Source organism: Penicillium hordei (genome assembly GCF_028827395.1).
Source record: "Penicillium hordei strain IBT 12815 chromosome Unknown utg000004l_segment0_segment0, whole genome shotgun sequence".
NCBI lineage: Eukaryota > Fungi > Ascomycota > Eurotiomycetes > Eurotiales > Aspergillaceae > Penicillium > Penicillium hordei.
In genome coordinates this window covers 2802646-2821239 of record NW_026623145.1, presented here as the reverse complement: position 1 = coordinate 2821239, position 18594 = coordinate 2802646, and the positions used below count along the sequence as shown (strand labels likewise).

The window sequence follows — 18594 nt, the reverse complement described above, 5'->3', positions numbered from 1 at the left end:
CTGTTTTCCACACCCTATGGTCGTATGTGTTAGATTACGTGTTGGAGGGAATTATACAATGCAATGGATTTTGAATCAATTGATTAGTTTTGGTCAGAAATGTGAGCGCCCATAGATAGAGTGAGAATTGGGTGAAGAGTGAGAACTCAAGATAAGAATTGTTCGATCCAGTGCGATAGCCGCACTAAACCTCCCAGCTGAGCGAGCATAGAACATTATCGGGCACGAGCCCTTATCTGAAACAGCAAATCTCTTCACATACATAGGCCCTCAATGGGATGACTTTCAATAGGGGTAATGAATTAATTCTCGAATGCGAAGTCTGAGGGATATTAAGCCTCTACTATCTAGTATTCCAGGAGGATAGTATAGGAGACGTGGAGTTCTTTGCTCAAAAATATTAACTAACAACTCACGTATATACCTTGGTTTTAAATGTTTCAAATTCAGAGACTTCTATCTAAAATTCCTTTTTATATATCTAGAAGTGGAATGTTGTTATATTGGAGCCTTTAGACCCCTCAAATTTTGCTGTCCGTGGGCGTATATAGTAGTATATAAAGGGCGCTTATGAAAAGAATATCTAGTAAGGCTAGGCTTTAAAAATTCCGATCTAAAGGACTCTGTGGCAGTGAAATTATATATGTTTCATAGGGAATAATGTAGCTTCAAAACCGGTTGCTATACAAGGTTGTCTACGCAAAAGATCGTTTCTCCCCAAGCGAAAATTGGAATTGATATTGAGAATGCATATGAAAAAGGTGCCTAAACTATGGCTATTTCCAAACGAATACTGGTCGTGCTTGCTGCCTTGGATGTTTTGGTTAAGGATTTAATCCATCAGTTTACCTAGCTGGCCTCACGATACAAAAGCCCATACGAGTTAAAATCTCCCTTTGGACCACCCCATAGCTCCGAGTCAACTGTCACTCGATCAACCTCTTTGAATCGATGCTTGAGATATAACCCCAACCCTTCAGGGGATGCCTCATTGTAAGCAGGTAAACCAAGTTTATCTGCTTCATGAACACCAAACGCCACCAGCAGACCCCCAAGTCCCTGGCGCTGATAATTCGGAAGAACATATAATTCTTTTAGTTTTACCAGGATCAAATAGCTAGCTATGATGCTCGCGTAAAATAAGTGGCCATGATGAGTAACTTACGGATAAGGTCCTTTTACCCAAGCAGCTCTGTTCGCTTCAGATAACGTACACCTCCGGTAGCATCCATCAGGGCACCATTCATGGTCGGCGGGCGATATCGGTTGCTATAACCCTCTGCCCACTGGGCTGTTGTCTGGCCCTTAGAGTGAGCCCACCACGCGAATGCTACCGGCTTGTTGGTGGCTTCTTCCGTTATCAACAGGTAGATATTTTTAGGATCTCCAAGCATCGGGGTCATGCGGCGGATTTCGTTATCTTGTCCATCCGATGCTCTCTTTGGGCCCTCAACCTTGCGCTGGAGGTGAGCTGGCCAGAGTAATTCTCCAATCGAGCTATTGTTCTTCTTGTTGCTGTCATTCTGCGCGGCTATTTCAATGTCCCAGATAGTGCGGGCTCCTTCCTCTGTCGCGGGAACCCGGCTTACTTGAAAGCCAGGCTTTTCTGGTAGCACCATGGTGTAAGAAGTCAAAGATTCCTATGGAATTATGAGATATAGGAAGAAGGAATGACCAGTGTGTTGATCTCAGTGAGAAGGCGCAAGATAATAAAGTGAGTGGGAAATGAGTGATAGGTACGCCCCGCCACTTCCTGCGACAATTCCAAATAAAGCCACGGCTGCTGTAGTCAAAGTCTAGGAAACAAGATAAGAAATGGGATCAGGACTTGATCCGGGTGCTCGAAATGTCGAGGAAAGGCATTAAACGTGGTCTGCATACGAATGGTCGGACTCCGGATAGCTCCCCGATGTTGATGTTATACATGTGTTTATCTTTATCTGGTGGCTAACGGGAAACAAGGATGGACAGAGGGGTCATTTAGAGGGAGGCGCTAGGAAATAAAACAAGAGAGATTAGAAGGTAGTAAAAACTCGATGGTTCATTGGCGATGGCAGGAGAAGCACTGGACAAGCATGCATCATAGATTGATATTCGGAGTTAAAGTGTAATTAAAAGTGGCCCTGACATGTTATTACGGTCAGCTCTAAAGCTTGTCTCCCCCGTCGCAAATCGGAAATATACAAAAGGACCCTATGTACTAAAAATGGATAAGAGCGCTTCTGCCATTTCCATCGGTATCCACTTAATGTGATGGACGACCCAGGAAAGCTTTTACGCCAATCATACACAGCTTAGAATTTGGAAAAAGTATAGGATCAGCAGCACAGATTACTCGAGGCGACCAGCGTACGGTGCCAATTTTTCATTGCATGGGAATCGGGGGGGGGGCTTGTTTTTTTTTTTCTATCTATTTACACTCCCCGCTAATGTTTGTTGGTCACTGTGCACTAATTTCGGAGTCATAACGGCCGTACTTGACTTTGCTGCTGTCTCGGGCCCAGATGTAAATTAGAGATCTGTATCTCACTGCTCTGCTTCTCTTATTAAAAAAAAAAGCGTTCTAAATTGCTTACACGAGTCCAAGCATCGTGTTGGAAGCAACCAGGAACTATGCTGCTCCTCATTGCCGGGAACATTTTTCTCTTTGTGATCTCTATTGGTTTTATGGCAGTTTCCCTGGCCAAGGGGTGCCCGGAACAATACTGTTCAGCACCTACCTCGAACTAATGTGCGATCTTTTGGGTAGTCTTTGTTGAAAACAACATTTTACTGAAGGAGTATTCCAAATACAGCACCCCTTCTAGGATCTACGGCAGGCGTCATTGAATATGAGACTGTGATGTTTCATGGAGCGCTGTAGTATAAGAATGTGCATAAAGTCACTCCGAATAAGGTCATATAAACAGCCTGAACCCATCGTATGTTATGAACCTTATAGATTGATAATGTAATCTAGGCCTTGGACGACGCATGGTCTTACATCAAGCACAGTGAGTGGAAGCGGAATCCTTTGTTTCCTTCAAACAGCAACTGAAATTTCTCTAGTGGGTCACAGATTCAGAAATAACATTCAGGAAACATGTTGACCATTGTATTGATATGCTCCGCCAATATCTCATGTGCGCTGGTGATGTGGGACTCGTTACCATGGACTGGGTGGAGAAGTTTGGCATCTACCCTGACTTTACTACTCAGCATAAATGTCGCAAGTTTGACAAAATAGTGGAGTGGGCAGACGAACACGCTACCCCGTCTCTGCCATACAACGCGGGGGATCCGACATCGAGTACTGACTCGGTCTTTTTGCCAACACCACCTCCTTGGTTGTTTTGGCTTTATTATATCGATTTGTCTACTACTGAGGCGATACCACAACTACTTTGAAAATAAATATTTGAAGTCTGCATCTCCGGAAAAGTGAGGTTGAACATTTGAATGTACATTAGGCGATTTCTACTTTATTTCTCCAATTTACATGATACAGACAGACACAAGAGGGTTCATACATCCCCTTACATACACTATGGAAGAAAAGCATGGTGGCTTGTTCACGAGAATTCATGTGACATCAAACCCAAAATAACCAAGCAGTATAGATTATCGGGAAACAAGGCCACCGTTGTTGACTTATTAAAAGTAGGAAGAACGGAAAAGAACAAATCTAAAAACAAAAAACATACAACAGTGAGGATTCGCTGGTGGTCACCCACCCAACTACTAACTCACCGGCGTGTGGCTTAAGTACGGCTGAGCGGACGGGAAGCCCTGTTTTCCACACCCTATGGTCGTATGTATCAGGTTACCGGTCGGAAGGGATTATAGAATAAAATTATTTTAGGAGTTGGAGAGTTTCACGTCGGGGGTGAGACTAAGGTGGATGGACAATTAACAGAGTGAGAACTGAAGTATCCTACAAATTTTCAAATTTGCTAAGCATAAAGATCTTCTATGTGCACCAGGGAACGTGCAAGGGACTAAGAAAAACAGTGATTGAATCGTGAGAGCAAATTGAGGTTGACTAGCGAATATATATACTGCAACCTGAGAAGGAACGCAATAACTGTGGCCAAACACCTTTTTGTGAATATATGTTAGGGGCTTTCTAATTGATCGTCCCGACTAATATTCTTACATAGATATCTCCAATGCTACCTTTCAGTAGGATATACAACTATCCGATCCAGATCCGCACCCTTGTAATCAAACCCGTTATATAGCCCCCCGACTGTGATGTTGTTCTTCTTCCCCTTGTCCAGTGTCAGCTGAAGGGGAGTGGAGAGAATGACACCTTTGTGTGTATCTCGTTGGTATAGAGTTTGCATGCTCGAAGGGTCTCCGTTGACCACCACGCTGCTAATTCGACGTAGCTGCCATGAACCACCGATTCTGTCCGGGGTACCTCCAGCTATTGAACGTATTAGAATATCAGGACCACAATTTAGCTCTAGGCAATATGTTGAAGTCTACTTACGTTGGTCGCCGAAACCCAAGTCGTCAGTGTCTAATCATGATGTTAGTATCATGCAGGGAGATTGAAATTAAAAACAGCCGACGCACTTTGATAGTAGAATGACACCCATTGCGGTTTTCCAGATCCCTCGATATTTTCAAACGTAACAGTGCTGTCATTTCCATATATTCCTGTGAGAATAACGCCATCGGTAGCAAAGTTCTTTCAGCAAATCATATTAGCCACAGATAGTCCGATATCAGAAATAATATAACTATACTCACAGCCTCCTGCTTATATGTATCACCATGCGTCTTTGCCCTTTTCGCAGCGTATGTTGTCCCCTTGACAGATTTCCAGTCCCCGGTTTTCCTAATATTCAGTTCGTATGGATCACATGGTAAAAGCAGAAGACAGCACACGTACACGTCAAGATCATAAATATCGTGCCACTCTAACTCAAGAGTCTTCTTAGACTCATCAGTCTGGATTGGCAACCAGATATAACGACTGTCCCAGACAGAATTGGAGTCCCACTGATCTCCGATGTATAGGTGCGTTGTCCTTTTTGTACCCTCGATTCTGAGCGTGTACCCAGACTGCGAGTTAAAAGTCCGCGTATTCAATGGCGCGATGATAAACGGCTGCGACCAGGGACCGCGTAGCGAGTCGGCCCGAAACGCCACCACGTCTGAAAGGTTAGCCAAGCAATTCATACATCGTCATGAACAGAAACTCTCACTATTGGGTCTATATCCAGTTTTGTGGCTCATAAGTGCCCAGTAACTCTTCTCTGTCTGCATGATAGTAGGAGCCTCAAGGTCGAATTTTGGAAATCGGTAAACGGGATTTTCGAGAGCTGTTAGGTTATTACTCATGCTTGAAATGTACACATCTCGTCCATCTCGACTATCTCCGTTCGAGTATAGAGCATATGATCGGCCGTCCTTGTAGTCAGTAAACAAGCCAAAATCCTGGGACCAGTTTCCAAGGGGTGCTGTAGCGTCAACGAAATTGTACGGCCCACCGATTGTGGAGGACACTGCGTGACCTTGGAGAAGGAGCCCGTACGTCGAATTGTCTGCATGCCACCACATCTGTTTAATTAGTCTTGGAAGGCAAAACATCGAGGGTCCGCATGCATACATGATAATCCTCAGTCCCGGGGCTGTAAGCCACTTTAGGTCGTTGGATCACGCCACCAGGAGCAAGATATGGGTGTCCCTTGATTGGGGCTGTACATGTTAGATTATTCATTGATCTCCAGCATGGTGATGGAGAGTTACCTAGGGCCAGTCCCTCCGATTTCCAGGTACTCAGATCCTCCGAACTATAAACAGAGACACCTCCACCTTCTGGCTCCTCTTCTGTCTTATATTCGCCGAACCACCAGAAAAGACCGGACTTCTGGTCGAAGGTAATCCCGGCACCGTGCGCATTGATGAAGTTCCCATCTGTATCGCGCCATCTACCCCCGGGGATAATGTATTTACTTTTCGCCGAGGCAGCCAAAAGGGTAGCCAGAAAAGCTGACAACAGTTGCATCTTGATGGTGTTGTGCAAATTGGTTTTTGGGGTATCAGAAATTATGGCAATTCGTCAAACTGGAATTAACTTATAGCCTCATCTAGTTGTCGGCCTCTATTGTACCGACATTGCGGGGTAAAAGCAAGACGTTATATTCTTCATCTTGGCATGAATACTTTGTAGTTTGGCTTTGAAACACTCTCTTTTATGATTTTGTCACGCCCCTTTGTGCATCCGCGAGGTATGTATTCAGTACATATGTAGTCTACTTGGTCTATTTGGTATACCTAGGTTCGCTATTTACGTACATATATCCTAGTTCTATGAAAATTATCATAGCCAACACGGGAAAACACCCAACGCCAAGGACCCCGGTATTTTCATCTCATAACCTTGGAATAAACCGAGAAGCAATAAAGTTCAATTAATGCCGACCTTTTATTGGATACCCCGAAGAGGCTAATGGACGACGGAGGTTGATTCTCCGCCTACTCCATGACAATAGGACTGGCCCGCGGGTAAACGCTATCCTTTGAGGCTAAGCCACCCAAGTCAGTGGACAGTTCCACTTCTAGATAATCGAGTATTCAACGGCGAAGCTAGTGAGGGAAGAGAGAATGATTCAATAACTATGGAAGGAAGAGAGCTCTATCTAGCCAGGAGACAGACTTCAGACGGTTTTATGTGGTGGGTTAGATTGCAAATGATTGTTTCTCGGAGATCATCGAAGATGCAAGTAATGCAAGAGATGCCATTAAAGATACATAGACATTTACATCTATTTTCATCTCATTTTTGAGCCAAGGTGCACGTCGATTATTTGACTATATTACAGGTATTTATGATGTATGAACGTCTATAGTCTCCCCTATCTACTCTGAGGGATGGCCAGTCTAAAAGTGGCAGGATACTGCAAGGAGGAATGAAAGTGAATAAGAATATGAGCTTGCGTTGGCTTCACCAAAAGGCTACTAGTCAACAGCACCACGTAGAGGTCCAAGCTCGCGGCTGTTGGATCCCCTGGGACGCCCACTGCAGTCCCAGGAGACCCCAGTCTTCATGGAAGACCGGTCGGGTTACTTCTCTTTGGAGCTAACCCGTTTGTCGTTACATAATCTCAGTTGGGGTCGGGATCTGGGTCGGGGTTGCTGCGAGTCGGGCATTGCAGACACATGTCTTGCAAGATCTCAGTTGGGAGCAGGGTCTCCAGTAGCCTCCGGAATATTGGCTCGTAAGCTTCATTGGAAACTCAATGTCTGCAACAGGCTGGCGAGCTCGGTGTGATCAAGGTCCAGACTCGCTCGATGTCCATCACGTCTCTGTTGACGATTCGAAGTTTTCATCGGCCACTCGGCCGTCACCTCCGCATCATTGCGGTCATCCTAAACTTACCCTCGGTCGGATGGCTTGTTCAATCTGTGTGGTTAGATGTGTTGATTAAGTGCGTGCTGCTAAGTTGTGGTCGGGAGACACTGGTGCCCGCACACGGAGAACACGACACAAGACATCCATAGCTCATAACTGTCATAACTCATAACTCTCATGACTTATAAGAATATATTCGCCTCTGAATTCTGGTGAGCATACTTTATCTTCAAGGGAGACAAGGGACAAGCTATCTGGAAAGGGGGTCGTCTGGCAAATACCTGAAGGTTGCTAGTTTGCTCATTCGAGTTGGACTCCGATAGTACCAGACTCCGCTCAGGGTTGTCCCTTGCGTACTTCAACCTAAAACTCAGCGGAAGGAGGTTTTTACCATCAAGTCGTAGAACCGTAATGATAAATGATAAAGCATATGGGTGAAGGAGATGGGGGGTATTGGACAGCTGATGGTCAGGGTAGTTGTAGGAAAGAAAATTGGGAGAAAGGAAGGGGAAGATGGCTGCCCATTATATTCCCAAGGGATTGCTACTATGCCCTATTCAGTCAACGACTCAGGTCGACTTTCACCTTCCTAAAATATACTAGTATGTCCTTATAAAGGCTAAATCCACTGGAATTCACGATTTACCGTTGACCAAAGGGGTGTAGGATAGGTTCCATTACTTTACCACTTTGGTTCTTTACTCTTTTAAGAAGACAATTACTCATAACTCTCATCGAAGCGGACTCGGTCAAACTGAATGTGTGTATGTAGCTCCTAGTCTTGCTTCAACAGTGGACATACCAAAAGTATGATGCGATCTACATGTTGTTCCAGTGTTTCCCCTCCGGAGATTTATTCGAATTGGGTGGATATTTAGTTTTGGGATTTATTTACTTTCCCTGTGGTGTACGTCTAGGTTATGATCTAAATACTACTATACACATAGTTTTCTCTATGTATGTGACGATCTTCCGTATTCCCACAGGAAGTCGGACACTGATGCCACGTTAACAAGCTTTGGCAAACCATTTTCATAGCGCAGATTTCAAATGATACAACGCTACAATGACGTATAAATAGTCGGATTCGACCATGTCCACGGATACCTGCAGATCACTCGTGACTCAAGGTCTATAGCCCAATGAAAGGAGGTCACATGTCGAGGATGCATCTAGGCACAGAATAAGCTTCTTTATGGATGGCCGTCCATTTTGCCAGGCCGAATTTGTCGTCTTTGTAATCTATTGATCTTCATCCTCTTGCATCACAAGGAAATTCCCCAACATCCAATATGAGCTGCTCTTCCGAATTTAAGTTGACGAGCTGCTGGTAAACTAAATTGCTAGCTTCAGGTCAACTGAGACACATCTCGACTCTGATCAATTACGACTGCCATACGGACTCACTGGTTACATAGCAGAAAAGTGACAGCCTCATGAAGAACACGACTGAATGCTCGAATGAAGGTTGGTTATAAGTTACTTAGAAGGGACAGCCTACCAGTAGGACTTTGACACCTGACACATCATCGTCCTCATGGATGAACGTTGGTTTTCCAAAGTTACGGGCAGGTGATTGCGTTGAGACAAGATCACGTAGTTGGAAGGCACCGCTCCTCCCCTCGTGAACTTCCGAGATTCCCTTCCATTCCCTCCCCCAACGACCAAATGCACAACCAAATGAAAGCTCTCCTTGTTTGCCTTTCTTCTTCTTTTTCAAAAGAAAAAATATGAATGCTGTCCACAGTGGTCTCCCGCCTCGTCCCAGCCCCCCTGTTGGCTCTGGGTCTAGTGCCAGCGGTCTCACAAAGCGCCAGTGTAGACGGCGAAAGGTGAAGCGACGCCGGCTAAGAAAGGCAAGTCCATATTTAGGCGTGTCTGTTGCATCACACCATCTACTTCCTCGGATCTCTTTGCTTGTGGCTGCTGTGTATGTGCCAGAGATCTTCCTGGGGGATTGTTCTTGTTTCTGTCGATTCAGCAGTTGTCGCATACTGCACAGTTTACGATAGATTTCCCACGAAGCTTGACCGGACATTTGAGGAGTGACACTCATATTGAATCTAGCAGGAAGCTGCGAAAGCTGCGGACGAGTACGCCACCGGTGTAGCGGAACTTTCCACGCGCGCAGATTGATGTCAGATACCCCCCTCCTTTTTTTTCCGTTGACCCAAACCAGTCTCCTTCTGGGATGGTGCAAGTGAACATGAGATCTGATGTGTATGACCTGACTAGCTCGTGCCCGCCATTTCCGCTGGTCCTGGGGGAGCTGGCCGTGGTGGCCGCGGCCGTGATAGTGGTCGCAGTGCTCTCCATAGTGCCGCCACGGGGGCACCTGGACTCACTACTGCTCCCGCCGGCAACCTGGACGTCCCCTAGACCTCTGATGCTCACAACACGCCCCTGACACGGCGAGACCAGTCTCACAATGGCTTTGCTCCAGTTCACACGCCCGGACTTCGGTCGCGCGAGACCTCTCGTGGTAAGTTGACTTATTTTGCAATGTTTTTATCGAATCCTCCAGTCGATAGCTACCGAGTCCTTCTCAACAGCCATGCACACATTGTACACATTGTACAAGCACACGACCTTCAATATAGCGAAGCTGATATTTCTTCCATTATAGTCCCGGCCTTATAGTCGCCGATCCGAATACGCGATGTGTAAAATTCGTCATGGGCCATGCTGTTTGTGTTTGTGTTGCCGGGCGATCTTCCTGTGGCCATATTCCTAATTGGACAAAAAACAACAAGAATGCTATACGGGATGAATTCCCACATACCAAAAATATTTGAGAAATAAGTAGTTTGAATTATTCTAACAATCTACTAAATTCTCCCAAATAGAAAGCTGACAGGATCGATTAGGTTCGGAAGGAATGATATAACTGCTCCTATCTCCTTATCGCATCCATTGTCACATGCTAAAATGGCATTTGTTTGCATTTGTTTGATCAACGGGGTGTGTATTTGCATTGTTTGCAGAAGTGGGCTTGACCCTCCAGAGTTGTCCCTCCAGTTCTCATCCTTCTCTCCCCATCTCTAATATCTTCAATTGACTGGACCCTTTTGGTTAAAACCAGACACGCCACAGTATTGAGCCTCTGAATGATAGGGGTTAAAATGAATATCCGTTACAGGGAACTCACCGCATTCTCTTGGCAAAGCGAACTGACACTCAAGCTTTGTTCTGGAAAGGAGAAAACCCCGAAACAATGTGGATCCGTTTTAAGGATCAGCAGGGGTGTACATATGCAGTGCATACGAAGTACGAATTAAACTACCGATGATCGTTCGGGAATTGTTCCTGGAAAAGTACTAGGCTCAACTGTCTGCGGGTAGATCGCCATGAACTAGTGACAGCCGCGGCACGCCGGCGAAGTCTTCAACGGCTTTCGTAAAAATGGAGAACATGCGGACAGTCCCGTTGTTCAGGGGGAAAACGGTGCATAAAAGCTGGAATGATTTCTCTTTTGGAAGGTCAACTCACTCATAGTCATTCTTTATCAATATGATTCTTTCTTATATCTTTGGCCTGCTGGTCGCCACATCCGGCCTGGCCAAAGCCGTTAATATCACCGGTTATGAATATGTCGTTGTGGGTTCTGGTGCTGGTGGTGGTCCTCTGGCTGCCCGCCTTGCTCTGGCCGGCCACAAGACACTACTCCTTGAGGCCGGTGATGACCAGGGTGAAGGCTATAACTACACCATCCCTGCCTACTCCGCCAGAGCCTCTGAAGACGAGAAGCTTTCGTGGAATTTCTTCGTTCACCACTACGAAGACGAGGAGCGTCAGGCTCGGGATTGGAAGGCTAGCTACGACACGCCTGATGGCGGGATATACACCGGTCTGAACCCTCCCGAGGGCTCGACCTTGAAGGGAATCCTCTACCCTCGTACAGGTACCCTCGGCGGTTGCACTGCCCACAATGCCTTGATTGCAGTCTACCCACACCAGTCTGACTTTGAGTATATTGAAACTATCACTGGCGATAATTCTTGGACACCCGACAACATGCGCAAATACTTCACTAAGCTGGAGAACAATGGTTACTCCCTTCCCGCAGCCAAGGGCCACGGTTACGACGGCTGGTTGTCGACCGAAACCGCGCCCCTTAGCATTGTGTTGAAGGATACCCAGCTGCTGAGTCTGCTCACCGGCGGTGCCTTTGCGCTTGGTAACTTGACCGACAGCATTATGAACATTGGCACTCTACTACTTGGCGATGCCAATGCTGATAAGAAGACCCGTGACACCGAGCCCGGCTACTACCAGATCCCTATTTCCACCGATGACGCCCACCGCAATGGTCCCCGCGAGTTCATCATCGCTGTGCGCGATGCCAAGAACGACGATGGCTCCAAGAAGTACCCTCTTGATGTCCGTATGAACACCCACGTCACTAAGGTAACCTTCGACGAGACCGAAACCCCTCCCCGCGCCACCGGTGTGGAGTTCCTCGAGGGCGAGCACCTCTACAAGGCTAGCCCTATGTCCAAATCCGCTCTTCCCGGTACCCCCGGTTCCGCCACCGCTTCTCGTGAAGTCATCGTTGCCGGCGGAGTATACAACTCTCCCCAGATCCTCAAGCTGAGTGGTATCGGACCCGCAGAGGAGCTCAAGAAGTTTGGCATCAAGGTCATCAAGGATCTCCCCGGTGTCGGTACCAACCTGCAGGACCACTATGAAATCTCCGTCCAGGGCAAGATCGAGGAGGACTTCTCCTGCTTGGACAAGTGCACCTTCAGCATTCGCGACCAGGACGACCCTTGTATTAGTGACTGGGAGTCTCCTATCCTTGGCGACCGTGGCATCTACTCATCCCCCGGTCTCGCCGCCACTATGCTGTACAAAAGTTCCACAGCCGTCGAAGACTTCGACATCTTCGAATTCGGTGGCCCCGTCAACTTCCGTGGTTACTTCCCCGACTACAGCATCAACGCCACTGACGAACACAACTGGTTCACTTGGGCTATTCTCAAGGCTCACCCCCGCAACTCCGCCGGTACCGTTGTTTTGCAGTCCGCCGATCCCCTTGACATGCCTAAGATCACCTTCAACTACTTCGACACCGGTGTCGGCGACTACGAAGCTGATCTCACTGCTCTCTATGAAGCCATCGAGCTTGGCCGTGACGCGTTCAAGCGCCAGCTCGTCAACATCACTGAGGTTCTCCCCGGTGCTGATGTCCAGTCCAAGGAGGATGTCAAGAATTACATCAAGGATGGCGCTTGGGGCCACCATGCCTCCTGCACTTGCCCCATTGGTGCCGATGATGACCCACGGGCCGTCTTGGACTCCAAATTCCGTGTCCGCGGTGTCTCTGGTCTTCGTGTTGTTGATGCTTCCGTTTACCCCAAGATCCCCGGTACATTCACCGCTGTGTCTACTTACATGGTCGCCGAGAAGGCTGCTGATGAGATCTTGAGCGAGCTTAAGGCCAGCTCTTAATTGATTTGGATGTGCTTATTTATGTGAAGTTGGGATTTATGTGAAGTTGGGAGCTTTATGATTCTTTTGGATAGAAATGTGCTCGGTGCTCTTGCTGTGAAGCCATTCATTATTATGTGCATATGTATATTTAATTATTTATTTATCAAATAACTACAAAGATCTTGTATATAATTCTGCTGGATTAGTTTGTATCTCTTGACTCACTTCACCTAGCTTGCTAGAGGATTGATTCATTCGCAATCTATATGAAGTCTACTAAAATATTTGCATAGTCGACAGATGGGGGAACCTACCGGGAATTCTATTCTCCAGGTGTCATGTGTACTGAAAGACGCAGGATCTGTAGATTTTAGTCAAAAGCGAGCTGCTCAGCAAATGGCAGCTCCGTACCAGGCTCAGGCCAGAGCTAACTCTTAGTTCAGCTACTACTTACTACACTACCCCAGATGCAACCGTCTATGTAAAAGTAGGGTTTGTGCATTTGTTCTATCAGAGTTTCAATCAGCTCAGGCATTTACGCCGATCCGCATCACATAACACAGCAACTCTTTCTCTGATTAGTCTGGAAAGTAGGAAGTTCATTGGTTCGCGTGTAGTTCATTAAACGATAATTTATATCAAAGACGCCCTTTCATAAAACAAAAATGCCATACCCAGTCAGTGTTTCCAATTGCTCCTACATGTTGGACATGTGGAAGCGTGGTCTGTTTCTAACCATTGGTCGATGCATTGTTTGTGGAAGTTGACTCCACAGCGTGCCCTGCACCAAACCAATTCTTCAAGGTGTCCATGATCATCCGTATCATCATCGTCAGCATCAGTATCGTCATCAGAATCATCATAATCATTTTCGTCATCAGAATCATCATAATCATTTTCGTCATCAGAAACATCAGAATCATCCTCGTCATCAGAATCATCAGAATCATCCCCGTCATCAGAATCATCAGAATCATCGTGGTCATCGCCACCACCGCTCTCGGTCTTCTCTTCGTCCGAGTTCTCATCTTGCGAACGATGCAAATCGCACAAACAGATACCACATTCACCTTCAACCTCACGACGAATTGGCTGGGGTGTTTCATCCTGGCTGACCGTGTTACCAATTCTACTGGAGGCGCGAGCCACAGTTGGTGTGTTCACTAGTCTTGAGCTCGAAACAAAAATAGCGATTGTTTGATGACTGACTCGGGCTTGGGCTGGTCGAGGTGCCGGGATTGGTGACTGATTGGTAGAAGATGCTGTCGAGTCTCTTCTTAATGTTTCATTAACACGATTTACTGGGGGATTTCCGCTCGATGCGGTTCCCCTGCTGCTGGAATTGACGACTGCGCCCGTGTTTCTTCCCTCACGATGACGAGTGTTTGCGGTAGTAGGTAGGACAGATTGAGCGATCTCGAGGCGCCTGACCTCTTCCTTGGCCTCACGGAGTCTTTGATGAAGAACAGCAACTCTTTCCTCCAAATCCACAACAGCTGTCTCTGAGATCATTCGGGATGATGTTCTCACTGGCCGTGTATATGGCGTTGAAACAATTTGCGAATCGAGATATGTATTGACTCGTCTTTTCCAACGCCGCACGAGATCCGAAGCTTGGTTCTGGTGGAACCTTGTGCATAAAACATGAGGAGCTAAATCTTCCAGCAGTATATCGATGTTCCGACCGGCTCGAAGGTCTTTGGTGCCCTCGTTGAGAAGCATCCTTGCCGAACGGCGACCGCGTGCATTTGTGCGCATGTGACAACGACGGCCCTGTGAAGGCGCGTAACCGGCGCACCAAGGCTCTTCCTCCGGTTCGAGTTTGATGATGTCGGATAAAGGGGCCATGGGGAAAGTTGCGACATGGGAATATCGTGAAGGCATCATGAATTGATGGAATTTAGGGAATTTAGAGACAATCGATCGGAATATACTGTTGGATTGAAGGGTTTCTGTTCGATTAATTTATAGCGTCTGGGGCAGAACCATTTGTATTAATTGCTTCAGGCTGCATGTTGAGCCTTGGAAGTATCCCAGTAGACATGGCAGGCTGCTCTGCCACAACAGTGTGGCACAGCCCCCAGAATAGAAACTAGACAGCGCTAAAGGATTGAATGAGAGATGCCTGAGGACGGATACCAATGAGCATTGACACTATGAGGCATGGTAGAGCACTATCTCGGGGCTGTGTTTGCGTCGAGATTAAAAGAGGGGTTATCAAGCCTCCGTTGGTTCTCAGCGGCTTTTGATAGGCCCAGAGAGACAGCCATGGAGATAAATGGAACTTTTGTCATGCGCAGTGACACTATATTAAGTACTCTTCCTCATTGGCTACTGATATAGTTTTGCGCCTATGGGAAGCACATGGGAATGCGGGCCGCGCCGCCAAAGCCAAATGGCGATTCTCGCCTTCTCGCCCGTCCATAGCGCACTTATCATTTTTCCAACAACCTTAGTAGGCATACCTAATTTGACCTCGAGAGAATCTCCGACTTAGCCACCTATGATACAATCTCAAAGCAATACAGCAGAAACAGGTCGCAGCAGCGCTGCGTTCGTCCAAGACACAGTAACGAATCCTATTTTAGAATTATCAAGACTCTCAACCGATTGCACCATCTGAAGTTACTATGATGGTATTCATATAGTCATTTCATACGGCCCGCTTCGGTGATTCAGACTCGAGACACCATCACCGTCCATATCTCCTTCAGGTGCTGTGTACACTGAAGACATCGAGTCCGAATCCGAGTCTGAGGGTTCACCAATGGTATCTTGAGTACGTTCGGACCGCTCTTCGGGCCTTGGGGTCTGAAACTCACTTTCACGCCGAGAAATTGTTCTAGGAACGTGACTCTCTTGACTATGATTATGTGCTGCACTGGCGTATTTCCAGCGGCATAGCCCCCAGCCTTCGAGCCACCAGACAGTATCCCCGAAGATCTCGGGGGAATTTGAGAGAGCAAGACAGGGACTGGTCGAGGAATAAAGGTGGCCGACGCCGGTGGTTCTTCTCTGGCTAGAGGCCAACTATGAATCCCCCTAGCAGGATCCTGTTCGAGTTGACGTATAGGAGATACCCCACGAGAGTCATTGCGAACGGAAGCAATTTACGCTTTACTAGCGGTGACATTTGCTCACCGGGTCGCATACGACTATGCCACAATGGGTCGATGGATTGTGGAGGTTCAGCCCGATAGCCATGCTCAGGAGTTGTTGAACGACTGCTGGGCTGGCCCTGCTCTAAGGTTGCAGGTAGCTCTTGAGGCAGGAAGCTTTCGCAGTCTCGTAAATTGTGAGACTGCAAATATTGCGCAGGATAATTCCCTTGATTTACATTCTGGAGTATACTTGGGGTATGACTTGGAGGCATCAGACCAGACTCCGCCAAAGCCTGGTTGAGAAGTTCTCTCACCCGAGCCTTGCAGTCCTCAGATATAATGGCATCTGACGAGAACCCAATTGTCTCCGGCATGCGAATGATATCTTGGGCATCCATGTCGGGTATCCTAGTGCGAGCCAAGAGCACCCGAAGAACATCCAGATGGCCGTGATATGCTGCATAGCGGAAAGGCTGCCAACCTCCCTCGTCCTTTTTGGATGCCGATGCGCCACGCTCTAGCAGCAGCGAGACCACCGGTAGATAGCCTGCTATAGCAACCAAGCATAGAGGAGAGTCACTGCGCGACGTAGCTTGGTGCTTCTGGTAGAGAGGAGATCCTCGATCCAACAGCTTTAGCACTGCAGCCACATGTCCACAGCGACATGCAACACTTAGCGGCCGATCTCCAACGCTGTCCCGGGCATCTAAAGAAGCTCCTTTGTCGCAAAGAAGATCCAGAAGGCTTATTGAGCTTCGCGCTGCTGCGATATGCAAAGGTCTTTGCTGGTGTTGATATTTCGATGCTTCAATGTCAGCGCCTTCTAAGAGTAACAGCGTTGCTATCTCGATGCTGTCTACCATACAGGCATAATGAAGCGGAGTAAGACCTGTTCCACATTGGCTGTTGAGGTCGGCACTCTTGCGTAGTAATGGCTCAACGACAGCAAATTGGTTCTGAAAAACGGACAAGTGCAAAGCCGTTCGTCCCATTGCATTAACCTTAGCCAGAGATCCTTTCTTCTGACTGAGAATCTCCACTGTCTCTTCGTGGCCATTGTAGGCAGCCCAATGCAGGGCAGTCATCCCGGTGTCATTTGTACCATTTGACGAAGCCTTTGGCTTAGATTTCAATAGGAATTCGACAGCCCGGGACCAGCCTGATTCAGCAGCACATATCAGTGGTGTCTTGCGATCGCGACCGGCAGCTTCTCCAGTACCAAAGTAGAAACATGAACCATAAACACTATCAGAAATAGTGAAAGAAGATACTGAATATTCAACACCTTGGAAGAAAGTAAATATTTATTAGCTTTGTGAGCCAGAAGCACTGCAATTGTTTCGACATGGCCTGCTTCGCATGCATAGTGCAATGCCGACATCATGGTAGCGGCCTTGGCCTCGATATCAGCGCCGTTTGACACAAGCATGTAGACGATTTCCGCATCACCCTGCTTTGCTGCAGTGTGCAAACTGGTCATTTGATTATCAGCACGAGTGTTGACCTCTGCATTATGCATAAGCAGCATCTGTAGGGCCTCGTGCTGGCTTCGGTCAACAGCAATGCGCAGCGCTGTACGGCCTTGATAATTTGGAACTTCGGCAATGTTGCTATCCTCCATGAGTAAGCTTATGACACCGCAATGACCACACGAAGCTGCAAGATGAAGTGCTGTCCAGCCAGACCCATCAGTTATATTTAGGCGAGCATGATGTCGAATCAAAAGCACAACAACGTCATCCTTTCCGCAGTGCGCAGCAACAAGCAATGCATTTCGACCTGATGCTGTATGTCGCTCTTCAATATTAATGCCATATTCGATGAGCCGTGCTACCTCACCTTGGGAGCCGGCTTGGGCGGCCTTCACAATCTGTGGAATAGAGGCAGCATCCGCGCCTGTCAGATCAATGCTGATATGAGAATTTTGCTCTCGTCTAGGCTTAACTCTTCTGAAAGGTGTGCCATTGCCTACTTTCGGTGAGCCCTTGGAAGACAAAGAGGCAAGATTTAGATGACTGGAGGTATTCAAGCGAAGTAGAGAAGATATCCTTTCAATGTTAGAGGCGGATCTTTCAATTGTCTTTGATGTCTTAGTATCTGACTTGCTCCGGGTCATATTTTGCAAGCCTGGACGCGCCGCATCTTGGTAAGATGTTGCCCTCCTGTGAGCTGGATGTACCGGCGCCGATGGACTAGTGGGCAAGAGAAGATGATGTTGGTGAGGTGGAGCAGCATCAACTGACGGCCTTGTAACGCTGCTATTGCGCGTAAGGGTGTCTGCATAGCCTTCATCTGTGAATGGACTTTGGCCATTATTGCTGTCGGGCTGGCTAATAGAGGCCCCGATTGATGGTACGAGTTGTCGAGGTGAACTGCGATATACTGGCAAATCTGCGAGAGCATCTTTGAAATCAAAAACTCGGTCACTGGGCTGTGAAGCTGCTGTTCTGCGAGATGCTTGTCGCGCTAGATGTAGACTGACTCCGTGCGGATACTAGCGTTTCGGTGTCATCGCGAACCCTGCGCATAATGCGACGAGTTGTTGCCTGTCTCAACAAGCGGACCTGTTCTTGTGATGTATGACTTGGAAGGTTTATGAGCTTCTGCGTGGTTTTCTTGCATGAGGGGATATTCTCACCACTGACAGACTTGGAGTAATAGCTGCAATGCCATCACCTGCGCATGTAGTTTCTCCTGGTGTCCTTTCATAATATC

At 47.3% G+C, this 18594-nt stretch overlaps 6 protein-coding genes across 6 annotated transcripts; 1 reads left to right on the top strand and 5 right to left on the bottom strand.

Moving 5' to 3' along the window:
* Positions 1-849: 849 nt before the first annotated feature.
* N7537_008268 (uncharacterized protein) lies at positions 850-1619 on the bottom strand (the record flags this gene model as incomplete). The annotated part of the gene is made up of 3 exons (XM_056899323.1): positions 850-1091; positions 1166-1175; positions 1215-1619. 3 exons carry the CDS (start codon positions 1617-1619, stop codon positions 850-852), a joined length of 657 nt encoding a protein of 218 aa, XP_056751399.1.
* Positions 1620-4151: 2532 nt separating this feature from the next.
* Positions 4152-5998, bottom strand: N7537_008267 (uncharacterized protein; the record flags this gene model as incomplete). Its single annotated transcript, XM_056899322.1, has 8 exons — positions 4152-4408; positions 4475-4504; positions 4561-4675; positions 4738-4825; positions 4880-5144; positions 5196-5550; positions 5600-5688; positions 5740-5998. 8 exons carry the CDS (start codon positions 5996-5998, stop codon positions 4152-4154), a joined length of 1458 nt encoding a protein of 485 aa, XP_056751398.1.
* A 2830-nt stretch (positions 5999-8828) lies between these two features.
* N7537_008266 (uncharacterized protein) lies at positions 8829-9401 on the bottom strand (the record flags this gene model as incomplete). The annotated part of the gene is made up of 1 exon (XM_056899321.1): positions 8829-9401. The coding sequence occupies one exon, from the start codon at positions 9399-9401 to the stop codon at positions 8829-8831; it is 573 nt and encodes a 190-aa protein (XP_056751397.1).
* A 1454-nt stretch (positions 9402-10855) lies between these two features.
* N7537_008265 (GMC family oxidoreductase) lies at positions 10856-12796 on the top strand (the record flags this gene model as incomplete). The annotated part of the gene is made up of 1 exon (XM_056899320.1): positions 10856-12796. The coding sequence occupies one exon, from the start codon at positions 10856-10858 to the stop codon at positions 12794-12796; it is 1941 nt and encodes a 646-aa protein (XP_056751396.1).
* Positions 12797-13456: 660 nt separating this feature from the next.
* N7537_008264 (uncharacterized protein) lies at positions 13457-14662 on the bottom strand (the record flags this gene model as incomplete). The annotated part of the gene is made up of 1 exon (XM_056899319.1): positions 13457-14662. One exon carries the CDS (start codon positions 14660-14662, stop codon positions 13457-13459), a length of 1206 nt encoding a protein of 401 aa, XP_056751395.1.
* Positions 14663-15418: 756 nt separating this feature from the next.
* N7537_008263 (ankyrin repeat protein) lies at positions 15419-18588 on the bottom strand (the record flags this gene model as incomplete). Its single annotated transcript, XM_056899318.1, is given in 5 exon segments — positions 15419-15808; positions 15846-17066; positions 17210-18345; positions 18362-18462; positions 18518-18588. 5 exon segments carry the CDS (start codon positions 18586-18588, stop codon positions 15419-15421), a joined length of 2919 nt encoding a protein of 972 aa, XP_056751394.1.
* Between the last annotated feature and the right edge of the window lie 6 nt (positions 18589-18594).